The sequence below is a fragment of the Camelus bactrianus genome, chromosome 33, assembly GCF_048773025.1.
Source record: "Camelus bactrianus isolate YW-2024 breed Bactrian camel chromosome 33, ASM4877302v1, whole genome shotgun sequence".
NCBI classification, from domain to species: Eukaryota; Metazoa; Chordata; class Mammalia; order Artiodactyla; family Camelidae; genus Camelus; species Camelus bactrianus.
Window position 1 is genome coordinate 7,265,489 of NC_133571.1, and position 13,336 is coordinate 7,278,824.

Genomic DNA, 13,336 nt, shown 5'->3' on the forward strand with positions numbered 1-13,336 from the left:
TGAGATATTCACTGTCTAGTCCTTTATAGAAGAGCCCATGAATGAGAGTATTCCCATGAAACGCACATCCCTCCAGACCTTGGATCCAGCTACAGCCCCCTGATGAGGAGTAGGTGAGAAAGGTGAGTAATATGAATGTTTTACCTATTTGGGTCATAAAAACTTGGAGCCCACAATTTCCGAGGTCTGGCATGTGGAAAGAGGGTACCAAGGAACCTGGCTTCTTTTAGAACATCAGCTCTTTCACGGGGAGGGCAACAGCTCTGTGGTAGAGCACACGCTTAGCATGCACAAGGTCCTGGGTTCAATCCCCAGTACCTCCAGTTTAAAAAAAAAAAAAAAAAGACTGATTAAATTGTTTTTTAAAAAAAAGTTAAAAACCCCCACTCTCTCAGGACTAAGGTGAAAGGTTACTAGAATAAATTGTTTCTCTCAATAGTACACTGATGTAGGTGGTTACGGAATTTAATTAGGAGAAGACTAGAGAAGTTATGCTAAGTTCAAGTTAATAAAATTGTGTGGTATGTGAATTATATCTCAACAAAGCTATTAGGAAAAAAATACGTTAAGACTAAATTTTATGATGATATAAATCAGAATGATGTAAGTCACAGGGGGATGAAAAAATGACTGGGAAGGGACACAAGGGGATTCCCTGAATGCAGGTAATGTTCTGTCTTGTTCTGGGTAGTCAGAAACGTAAATTCACTTTCTAAAAATTCATTGAGCCTTACAGCTAAGAGATATGCACATTACTATTTATATATATATACAAAATAAATTTTTAATATAACTTTAAATTTCAAAAAAATCTCAGAAAGCTAAACTAGGCATTATTTACTTCCATTTCAGAAATTGGGAACCTAAGGAAATCTAGAGGCTAAATGATTTCTTATGGTCAAATTCTCACTTAATGACAGAATTAAAGTTGGCTCCTAATGTGCATCTAAAGCGGACAACCCCTCCTGCTCACAATCACTACATTTATCACATTATCTTGCTTACTTCCTTCAATGCACTTAAAACTACATAAAATGATTTTTATTATGTTAATTTTATTATTCTGTCTTTCCTCAGTAAAATGTAAGCTACCTGAGAGCAGAGACCTTATCTGTTCAGCACTGTACCCCCAACACCCAGAACAGTGCCTAGCGCAGCACTAGGGGGACTTAACTGAGTACTAGGGCTTCCTACGTACCAGGAAGAATGACATCACTACTCCCCAGCTCTTCCCCGAAGGTAGAAATTCACTCTGATATTTGTTGAAACAGTAACTTAATGCAAGTTTGGCCGTATTATATCTCACATATAGTCAACAATATATGTTAAAAAATGGTTAAAAGAATGATAAAGCCAATTTAACAAGAATGAATTATGGGAATGTAAAAAGCTGGAATGGTTCTATTTAATGATTTATGACTCATTTCAATTAATAATGACTTCAATAAAAAATTCTTTTCAAGAAAATGACAATAATGAAGTATAAAAGTTTCTTCTCAAAAAAATTTCAAGTTTATCTATTAAGTATCATGACTTAGATATGGCCAGAGGCACTGCATCTGAATGAGAAACTTAGCATAAATTACAAGACAACCATGCAGAGTTTAGGACGGCTTTGAAAAAGCTTTATTATTAGGAAAAAAATACAAAAAAATTGGGTGTCCTTTGCCTGAGGATGACTCATCTGGAACTGTCTTGACAGGGACGATCTATATTCTTTCTTACAGTCTATCTTCCTCATAATCCTTAGTGCTTCTTTACTTGAGTACTTTTCTTTATGTAAATCATTAATATTTTTATTATACATCCTAAATAAATGAGATTGAAAGGTTTAGTAAATAGCTCTTCTCTTAGAAAAGAAACCATGCAAATGAAGGAGGGCTATCATTCAACTTCTCTCTAAAATCAAGTCAGTATCATAAATTTCTTTAAACTTTCATTTTTTTGAAAAATTCACTTTAGTAGGTTCCAGATTTTTTCCCAGCATTCTTCCTCTAATGGTGTTGCTTACACCCTTCACGTGGCGCCCAGGACGTGTTACCTTGCTTTTATGTATACATCTCATTTCTGCCAACCACACAGGCTTTGCTCCCATGCATGCGACGTATTGGGAAACAAGGTCTGCCCTTATGTTACGGCCTGTGAGCGAGTCTCTTTGCTACCTCTGGGCTTTGAACTAAGTAATTTCTAGCTCCAAGAAGTGAGGCTTCTAATGAGTTAGAATAAAATCCAGGTTTTTTCTGTCTCTTCTCTTAGAAATACTATTTCCACTCATCTTGCAATTGGAATGATGAACCAGATTGTGGATTTATAACAATTTCTATCACTGACTTCTCTAGCTACTCATTTGCAAATTATTCCACCACTGCTCAAGAGCATCTTCTCACGATGGTAGCTGGTGCAAGAATGAAAATAGACCTCAGACAAGACTACTGGCTATTTCCAACAGAACTGAATGGCTGGCTGTACTAGTGGCGGGGAAAGCAGGCATTAATTCTGGTTTTATAAACAGGGTGGACTTCATGTTATCCTCTAGACCCTACTGCTTATTAAGAAGGAGCAAAACCCCTTATTTTGCTCAAAATCTTTTCTCTTTTGTTCTCCTCACTATTTGTTGTTTGAAAGTAGGATACTCTAGTGTTACTTCATATAAACCACTCTCTCTAAATCAATGCATCCTTTCAACATATACACTGTAGCACTCTGGTTACTTAGTCCTGGGAAGTAGGATCTTCCAAACCTATTACCAAAAACAACCTTTTGTGTGTTGTGCATTTTTTTAATCTACTAAAACAAAGGTTAGAAACTGAGTTCCAGAAGAGTGTAGTCAGAACAGCTTAAAATGCCTTAAATTACTCAGATGCCTTAAAGTACTTAAATATCCATTAAAAGCTTTTGTTTAAATGCCAGAGAGCACTGAAAATGTGTTTTTGTTTATGAAACCCTGAATAGTAACAGGAATAGATATATAGTCATTTATAGTAAGAATACACAAAAAATTTTAGTGTTTAAATAAATGAAAGAGAAAGAATATGAGCACTGTATAGCTGAATGTGCCTTAAACATATTTATGATGTAATTCCACTAAGTACTGATTTGGCAATTAAATGTAATTATTCCATATAAGACAAATATGATTTAACAGTAGTAAGAAATACTATTATCTGATAACAGAATAACAGTTTGGATCCAATGTTAAAAAGAAACTTTTACCTTTCTGGGCTTTCATTGTTTGTTCTTCAATTTGCCTCAGACGTTCCATTAGCTCTTCCTTTTCACGTTCTATTCTTTCCTTTTCCTTTTCTGCTATTTCTCTTTTCTTCTTTTCATTCTCTAATTGCGCCCTTAAAACAAATTGCAACTGCACTGTTACAAATTAATATATGAAAATATTCACGTGGAGCCTAAATATTAACTGTGAATCAACCAAGAAACTACAGCATAAAACATTTTCCCACACTGTATTCAGATGCATTAAAAAAAAAAAACATAAGAAAATAGGGCTACACCTTTACACAAACATACACAGGATTATAATGAATTTCTTACTGTGAGATCACAGTAAGTAAAGTCAATGACTATCTAAAAGAACTCTGACAACAACTGCATGTCAGCACAAAATAAGTTAACTGCACAGCTGCCACACCCAAGATCAGCAGGAGCCTTCCACTGGGGGACACGGCAAAGGACTGACGAGCGTACACAGGCTGTTTTACTTGAAACAGCTAAATATCCTGGAAGGGCAACAATCAGCAATCATTAACAATTAACTAATATAAGTTTAATTTCTAGGATAGCAGCAACTTACACTTAGATACAAGATGACAAATCAGTGTTACCTCCTTTGACATAGATGATGGCACGTATCCTAATGCTATTTAAAAAGATCACCCTGAGAGCCTGGAGGGAAAAAGCGCTTCTGTCATTCACCTGCATCTGCCATGGGCCTAATGAGACTTTTTAAAAAAATACAGCCAAATTCATTCATCAAACATTCACCAAGGGCCTACTGTGGGTCAGACTCTATGCTGAGGGCCAGAAGTATTATGATGAGTAAGAGTTATATGAGATATCATGTTAATTATTAGATAATATTGCCTATTGGAAACAATTTTTAGTTAAAAAAAAAATCAATTATGACTTCATCTCTAAAACTTACCTGGATATGCCTAAATATTCCCCAAAACATCACTGCCATCTTATGTCAATTCTGAATTTCAGGCCCAAACCATGTGGCTTCTCAACTTGCAGTCTCTGATAAGCTTACTAGCTAAGTTTTATTATCAAAGTTCATTTTTCCTTACTCAATAAACCTTAATTTAAAAATTCCTGCAGCTCCTAGTACCCATCTGCCTCCAACACAAAAAGAGCATCCAGTTGTGCAGCAAACAGGTAAAGTCATGACAAGTCAGCAAGACAGACGACTGACGGTGACCTCCTGGTGCTCGTAAGGGTGACCGTATCTCCCCCACTGGTTTTAATGAATCCTGACGGCATCTAATCATCCAGGGCCTGGACTTCATTCATGTGAGGGGAGTCCCACCTCTGTTCTGGAGTTCCCTACAAATTGTGGTACTTCCGTAACAGCCAGAAGTAAGAGTCAACAACTAAACCTTCTCCCCTGCAAGATCTGGCGCTCGCTCTGCAGCACATTCACCTCCTTCTTCCGATCCAAGTCAATCCACGGAGTATACAGGCAAGAGACTTAAGGATTTGAGAGCCCCCACCACTCTGGAAGACCAAGGTGACAGAGGCTTAAAGAAATGTTTGTGTCTCCCAATTTCCTTGAGCAAGACAAAGGACCTGGTGGCCCCCACAGAGGCTGCTGCCCTCTCTGTGTTCTTCAGAAAGCCAAAGAGGCAGGCTGTCCGTGGGAGCACAGCACTTTTCAAGTGACTGCTAGTATGGTAAGACCTACTCTTTCCCATGCCAGGCTGCCTGCCACCCTCAGAGGTTGAACAGCCTACCCCGGTCACTTCCCGGTCTCTGCTCAGTCACATACAGCGCTGCCACAGCTCTCCAAGACAGTGACCTCCCTCCCTGAGGCCCCTGAGACACTCCATGAGGGCTTATACCACAAACCAGGTCTCAAGAGTGAAGGCCACGGCAATACAGAACCTTCCAGGTCCAGCTCTGGCGCCCAGACGGCCCCTTCTGGACCCGGGCACTGGTGTCACTGAGCTCTTCCCTATTGATGTCTCATTTGTTCTTCCTCAAGGATGGAGAGAAAGGAAATAAGGAAGCAGGAGAAAAGACTGAAGGTAACAAAAGGCAAGTTGGGGGAAAAAATTTAGTCTTTGAACTAGAAAACAGAATAAATGTATGACAGATATTTAACTTGATTATGATATTTACAGCATTTTTGCAAGGTTTACTCTGTGCTGCAATCTTGAAGGCTTGTGCCTCGTATCTTTTAAGAGCTCTCCCCTGACTACAGCCATCACCAACCAACACCCCACTCAGTTAATACAAACGCCTTTGGCTCTCCACATTCCCCTGGTGATACCCGTTTTTGCAGGTCTGTCTTGTCTCCCTTATGGAACGAGAAAGCTTGCTTCTCCCCTGAACACTCGCTTGGGAGGACGAACCTGGTCTGCTCGCCAGCCCCGAGGCATGCTGTGCATTTTCTTATCAAAGCCTCGAGGGATTACTCTAAACCAAGATGTAACTATTTTTAGAGTATGGATTTGGAAACACACAGGTCTGACCAAGTTGTTCTATTTTAAGAACATAAATAACATATTAATTATCAATTCTCTATACTAACATGCAAAAATTATAATACTTAAGAATACTTTTTAAAGGATATCAGATGGGCCCAATTACATTTTTAAGTGAAAATTAAAAACTAACATAATTCAACTTCTATTCAGACTATGTATTCATAATACAAAGAATCACTGTAACAGCTCCTATTTATCAAGCACCGGGTATTTTGCTAAATGTCTGTATACTGACATCACTCCTCACAACAAGCCTTGAAAGTAGGACTATTATTTTCAAAGTAAAGGCAAGAGAACACTGGCTCAGAAGCTATCTGCTCAACAAACATCAGAAAAGGATTCAAACCCACATTTATCTAATTCCAAACCTGTATTCTTTGTATGACACCAGCTGAGTCCTAGTGACACAAGCAGCCAGCCATGATAGAGTACCCTGCAGCTGCCCCCCAGCTGGCACGCAGGTATCTGACTCTAAAATGCGAACTCAGAGCACACATGGTGTATGTCACTTTCACTGTTTAAGAAAAAGAAGTTGTAAGAGTTGTGAGGCGAGAATACGGCCACACATGCCAAGGTGTTGCAGGGAAAGGGGCTTCCTTGCTCCCCGTTCCCAACGACTCCCCTGGCCCGGGAGAGCGCAGCAGCAGGGCGGCACACCCCTGAGCAGCCCCCAAGTGCGCCTGCTGGCTACTTTGTTTCTACATACACAGCCATCATTTCTCTCTGACCTGTAAAGCAGGGAGTAAGTGAAGGGCTGGCATGCCATTTCTGAAAGACTGCCAGTCCCTATGTGATTGGACTAATATAAAACATCCTCTAGGCACTCAAATGAATTAAACAGTTACTGAATTCCTCCTGTGTACAAAGCAGTCAATAAATGCTTGCTAATGAAAGGTTGGGACCTTTCACGGAATCCAAGAAAGGAATCACGGGGTTGTTACTGGGGGGGAGGGGTAGAGAAAGATACTTAAAATATTCCACTTTCATCGAGGCCTCACAGAAACTAAAATACAGTCCCCTCCCCAAATGGTATTAATTACTCACACTGCATGTACCAGAAGCCAAATAGCAGTCCTCTCTATTTGTGAGAAATAAAGCACAAACAAGACAAATGTATTGAAGAATGAAAATAATGTATCAACATTTTAGACAAGCAGAACAGTTAGCATGTTATGGCTTGATGAGTATGAAACATAAGTTGTTATTTAACTCATGACAGGAGACCTTAGAGGGGGATGGGAAGGAGAGGGAGAAAGAGGGGTGACACAGAGAGAATAAAAGAAAAAGCTTTTCTTTCAGAGAGATGGAGGGAAAGGCTATGCTGGATAAGAAGAGAGAAAGGAAAGCCCAATAAAGAACTGTTTTAGAAAGTATGTAAGACTAGAACTACAATGTGACCTACGTGCCATGAAAGCAGTGCAAGGTAACAGCCCCAAATTACAATCCAACTTAGTATCTCTGGTGCTGGGGTCAGGAATCACTGGAAAGCTTCATGCCTGTATAAAAAATATTTTGTGAAGCAGTAAACTTCTCTAAGGCAGACAACTTGAGGGGAGCAATCTGAGTTAATAAAATACCTGAATTACACATAAGATTTAAGAAAAATATATATTTAATACAAACACTAAAAATACAGGTCACAAAATTTTATCTCAGGGAGGGCCTATTTAATTACTAGATTTAAATCACGCTATTTCCCACAAGCGTTTACACGGTGCTTAGGGCGCCTCAAGTCTGTTTTCTTGCGGGCCTACTCTATTCTACGATTAGGTTATCCTACAAAGATTTCCTCAATAAAGGCGAACTTTAATTTGGTCTCTACATTTTTTTCAATTAATTAATTAGAATTTAAATTAATATAGAATCAAATTTGGGAATGATGTTGCTAGACCCAGTAATGTGGTTCCAGGGTCGACAAGGATTTTATTCAATATTTTCCATTTCAAAAATCTCAATTTAATATACTTAACATCTATCTCTTTTCAAAGACTCACTGAACCACGGTTCAGGATCAGAGTCGCTGGCAGGGGTGCCGGTGTTACGCTACTCTGCACGGTGACTCTTCACTTCAGTTCTGCCATGTTACTGACATTGTTTCAAAGCAAAATAGGTGAGAACGTGCTGAATATTTAAGACACACAAGTCACAGGCAAAACAAACCTGAAAATTTCAAACTACTACATCCATTCCCAAGACTGTCAGTAAAAAGCAAGTACAATGGAAGATGAGCACATCTGTGAAGTTATGAAAAGCTGTTTTCTCAGAAACAGCTGTCAAAAGGTTTCTAACTTGAAAATTACACATACTCGTTTTACAAGAGGACAGTGATAATACTGTCATTCAATTTTAATACAATGAAAATAATGTAAAAATATAAATTTGGAGTATGTTAAAGAAACTGATGAGCACGCTGTAAATCCCAGGCTGCACACCCCGTACCTTTCCAGCTGCTTCTGGTGCTTCTCCTCCCTGGCCTGCGCCTTCATCTGCTGCACCTCGATGGTGTCGGGCTTCCTCCTCCGCATGTACAGCTCGTGGTTCCCCATGCACAAGGCCAAAATCCGCTTATTGATTCTCAGACGAGGCGCATAAAAAACAAAATCCTAAACGTGAAGTAGTCTGAGTTTAGAATCTTCATGAAGGATAATCTTCCCACAATAAGCTGTACTAAATTTCAACCTGTGCTATGAATTCTAATGTCATGTTACACATAGTTCCAAAATCCTAAAAGTTCTTCCCTCCTCGTGAGTGTGCTGTATTTTCACGTAACTGGCTCCTCACCTTTTCATTGCCCACCAGTTTCGTGGAGAAGCTAATGTTCTTATCCTCTCAATGCATTAAATGTCATTCAGTCTTTTTCTTCTCCAAAGCAATCAGGGGCATCCTTCTGTTCCTTCACCTCAGAGGAGAGTTTTTTGGGGTTTGTTTTGCCTTTTGCCATTAATCTCAAAATTGCACCTTTGTTCAGGGTGTTAAGTTTTTTAACCTACAAATGTTCTCCACATCTTTTTGTCTTTCCAATAACTAACAGAGTTAAAATACTTCTGTATATATGACACTAGAGGAATCAAAAAAAAAAAATCTATCTAAAAATAAAGATTTCTTAAATTCAAGGCTTTGAGTCATGAAAATACAAATGCAAAGCTCCTAATGCAAAGCTCATAGTGCAAAGCTTTATAAACAAGTAATTTAGAGTAGGGCTACGTCTACTACAGTCTAGCCACCAAAAACATTCCTTTTTAAATAGGAATGGTGATTGTTTTCAATCACCTCCTAATAAATATTACCTACTTTACAGTTAAATCTCAGTTAAAATAAAATTCTGATAATTTATATGTTGTAAAAAGATTAAAAGCTTGTATTTTTAATAATATTCATTATTTCATCATTGGGAAAGTTAAACTATGTAGAGAATGTTCCTTAGAAGCAATTCAAGAAATGAATAATGCCATTCTTCAAGTGATATAGCATGGCAAAGTGGCAGAAATTTAAAGAGTTAATACGTAAAACAGAAGAATTTTACTTACAGGTGCCTTTTTGTCGATTGGCTTTATAACAAATTTTTTGTCATTAAATGAAATATTTCTGATTTCACTCCAGGGAAAACCAATTTTAGGTGTTAACCTTAAAAAATGAGAGCATCTCTTAAGATGAATATATTCTCATTATAAGAAGAAACTGAACCATTCAGTTAAGACCAAAGTCCCGGTTGTCCAGAATCCCCATTCCTAATCCCTCCCATCTTGAGCTAGCCCTTCTCTTTCACACTCCCCATCCTTATCTGTATCCATAACTATAGTGGGGACTCTAACAGAAACTAATCTCAAGATTTTTTAAAGAAAAAAAAAAAAGGAAAAATTTTGTCCACAAAAATTACTCTTGAAGTCATTTTTGCTTTTCAAAATTTTCTCTTCTGAATGATAAAGCATTTTAACTTGCTTTGTAATATATGAAAAAAATGTATCAGAGTAAAATTAGTAAAATGCTCTCTCTTTTGTTGGAGTTATTATATATGCTTATAAACATGTATCTTATTAGATGCCTATACTAATGACAATAAAATTCTGGAGCCAACGCAGAATAAAAAGAAATGTCTTAGGAGAAGGTCTTACTGGCACAGGCTTGGCTGCTCATGTGATACAGTAAATTAAAGGGAGATAGAAAGCGATTCTAGCTACTATCACTAAGAAGTGCTCTAAGAGCCTGACGTATTACATATTAATATAAAAACTAATACCTGGTCAGTTTCAAAATAAAATTACATTGTTCACCACACATAGCACAACGATATTCTACTTTATCAACGTCCAAAACTATTCAAAACAATTCCTACAAGGTAAACGTTCAAAAAAAGTGTTACAAAATATAGTAAATCATACATCCATTATTTCACTGTCTCCTTGTTCCTGATTTCTTATACATGTTAATTTCAATTTCAACTCACATGCTAGGAATAACATTTAAGGAATCATTCTCCATTTATTGAGATAAAATATTTTAAGTCACTAGACATAACTCACAAGACATCAAGAAGCATACTTCAAATAAAAGTGTATCATTCTGTTTGATAAATACACTTGAGAAGTAAAACTCAAACTACAAGATGTTGAGAAAACAGTAAGCTATCTGAATGCCTATGTAGCATTAACTGATCTTTTTATTTAGGGGGAAAGAAAAGCAGTTAAGAGTAATCAACCCCAAAAAGAACTTTTACAAACGTTAAGACTAAAGCCGAATAATGACCAGGTCACTATGCATCTAATTAAACTTACTTGTCATCATGTTCATAAATATTCAGACCCAAAGCATCAACGCCTAGCCACAACTCAGTTCCCTTTTTGTTTTTTATTTCAAAATAGTTGACTCCATACATTTCTAGGTCTTGTGCAATCTTCAGGTATTCCATCATAGAATCTTCCCTATTGAAATAAATTGAATATATCTAAGTAAAAGTATCTAATACCAAATAAATTACAAAAACACTTTGGATTAAAATTTAGTGCTTTATAGTTACTCATGTAAGTCAAATCATCTTTTGGGGATAATCTGATGCAATAATAAATGTTACGGAAAAGAAATACTTTTAAGGAAAAAACACTAAGAAAACAATCACCCAAATACCTTAGCATTCCTCTGTGTTCCTCATGCCAGTTCTGTATTCTTTCTTCCCACTGTTCCTTTGTCAGTTTGTGTTGTTCCAAAACACTGTAAGGAAAAAAAAAGTCTATGAAAATGCCTTTAAGATTCAAAATCAGTATTTTTTCAAAATCAGTATTTTTTTAAAGTCTAGAATCATTAAGAACCTTGACAGTGGTGGTCATACAAATCTATACACATGCTAAAACTGCACAGAACTAACAAATGCACACATACCCACGGGTGACTGCAATAACACTGCTGAAACCTGAATAAAGTCAGTGGACTGTATGAACGTCACATCCCGGCTGTGATACTGTACTGAAGGTATACAAGACATTACTATTAAGGAAGGCTGGGAGGAGGATACACAGGATGAGCTATCATTTTTTACAACTGCATGTGAATCTACAATTATCACAAAATAAAAAGATTCTAGGATCCTGAAATTATTTTAAATAATACATATTTTTTAAATAGTTATATGAATAGTTTATGGAAATTCAAATAATTGAAATGAATAAAATATTAAGCCAGAAAAAGGGAAAAATGACTTTCTCATTATTAATTCAAAAAATTAGAGAGGGAAAGATTGAAAATCAGAATTCTTGGGTCTTAATTTTTCTTTGACTCTGTACATTTACTTTTTTGCTGCTAAATGTAATTTCGTTATTTTCTATAAATAATACTTTATATAAAATGTAAACAAATGAAAAGCCGTTTTTTTTTCACTACCGTCACCCTTCAAATAACTTTTTCTTTTGTATCCTTCCAGTGTTTCTTTTTCAAATGTCAGCAAATACATTCTTATTTTCAACTACCAGTATTTTCACACGAAATGAGCAAATTCAATATGCACATAATTTACCTGCTACATTCAGTACTGATTATGTATTTTAGTCTCCTTGGGAATGATGATGATAATTATCCATCTTTATTAGTGAATCCTCAGATCCTATTTTACTGATAGAAAAAGTGGTGGTGTTAAAGTATTATTTTTTTACTATGTAAAAATTTATGGTAAACCCATGATTTCTTGGCAGTATAAAGAAATCTTGGGATAGAATCTTCCCTTGGACAAATTACTCACTATTTAGAGTAGATTATTTAATGGGGTCTCAGCTCCCATTGTCTTAATACACACCTCTTCTTCTATGTATCTTCTTTTAAGCTCCTGCTTTTTGGGAGATTTTTGTCTTCCTCCCTATAGCACTTAAGTTTCCGCATTTTTGCTCTCTTGCCATCTGGCCTCTGAGCTCTCCAGGAGGCAAGCCTCGAGGGCGTAATCAGCATAGCCAATTGCAGGTATTAAAATGTTCACTAAATCTGGAGGTATGGGTTAATTAAATTGGATGCCACCAGATTTATGTTCTAGCTTCTTATATCCTGCATTTCAAATCTCCTCTGTTTGCATTTTGTGTAATGTGCTTGTATTATTAATCTGTATGACCGGTTTGCAAGTATCCCCAAATTCCCACCCATTTTTCCTTCTGTCCAGAACAAAGGAGTCCCCCTCCATGCGAAAGGCTGATCTGTCCCACTTGGCTTGAAATCTATCTGGGCCTTTGAAAGACTTCTCCCTCTATTTTCTCAGGATCTTCACTCCATCATTTATTGTCCCCTGCCCACATGTATTATCAGACATACGCATACCTTGGAGATATTTCGGGTTCATTTCCAGACCACCTCAATAAAGCAGTCACATGAATTTTTTTGGTTCCCCATGCATATAAAGGTTGTGGTTACATTACACTGTAGTCTATTAAGTGTGCGATAGCTTTATGTCTATTAGAAACAATTTAAATACTTTTATTTAAAAATACTTTCTTGCCAAAAAAAAATGCTAACCATCATCTGAGCCTTCAGGGAGTCATAAGTTTTTTGCTGGTGGAGGCTTTGAAATATTCCAAGAACTACCAAATGTGACACAGAAATGAAGTGAGCAAAAGCTGCTGGAAAAAAACAGCACTGAAAGACTTGCTTGATGCAGGGCTGCCATAAACCTTCAATTTGTTTAAAAAAAAAAAAAAACCCCACAGTACCTGCAATGCGCAATAAGGCAAAGTGCAATAAAATGAGGTACGAATGTATACTTATTTGTGTTAAGAGAGCAAAGACCACATTCAGGTTGCTCACCACTTATGCTCAGTGACAGCACTGAAGAGGTACTCAAAAATTTATAGAGTGAATAAAAGCATTAAATCAATTCTTCTCCATCTTTTATTGAACATGTCTATAAACTCATGCTTCCCTACTCTTTTCATTTTCACAGCCAAACTTCTTTTGAGGACTGTCCATTTTCACCACCCTTCATTTCCACACCTCACATCACTGTTCCCCCAGGTCCACCACAATCTGGCTACAACCCCAACAGTACTGAAACTCCTCTTACACTGGAGATATTGCAAACTCAGCAGGTTCAAAACTAAAATTTTCCTCCTCCAAAATGTGTTCCTTCTCCTCTTACCTTGAAAAGG

General features: G+C 37.1%; 1 protein-coding gene across 1 annotated transcript in view; it reads right to left on the bottom strand.

The window, feature by feature from the left end:
- RDX (radixin) overlaps positions 1 to 13,336 on the bottom strand; it is a 46,492-nt gene that overhangs the window by 8,254 nt on the left and 24,902 nt on the right. The window contains exons 6-10 of the mRNA XM_074357022.1: positions 10,845 to 10,928; positions 10,496 to 10,642; positions 9,251 to 9,347; positions 8,163 to 8,326; positions 3,214 to 3,344 (exon numbers count right to left, since the gene is read on the bottom strand). Of these exons, the coding sequence (XP_074213123.1) occupies positions 3,214 to 3,344; positions 8,163 to 8,326; positions 9,251 to 9,347; positions 10,496 to 10,642; positions 10,845 to 10,928 (623 nt within the window). The remainder of the gene's footprint in view (positions 1 to 3,213; positions 3,345 to 8,162; positions 8,327 to 9,250; positions 9,348 to 10,495; positions 10,643 to 10,844; positions 10,929 to 13,336) is intronic.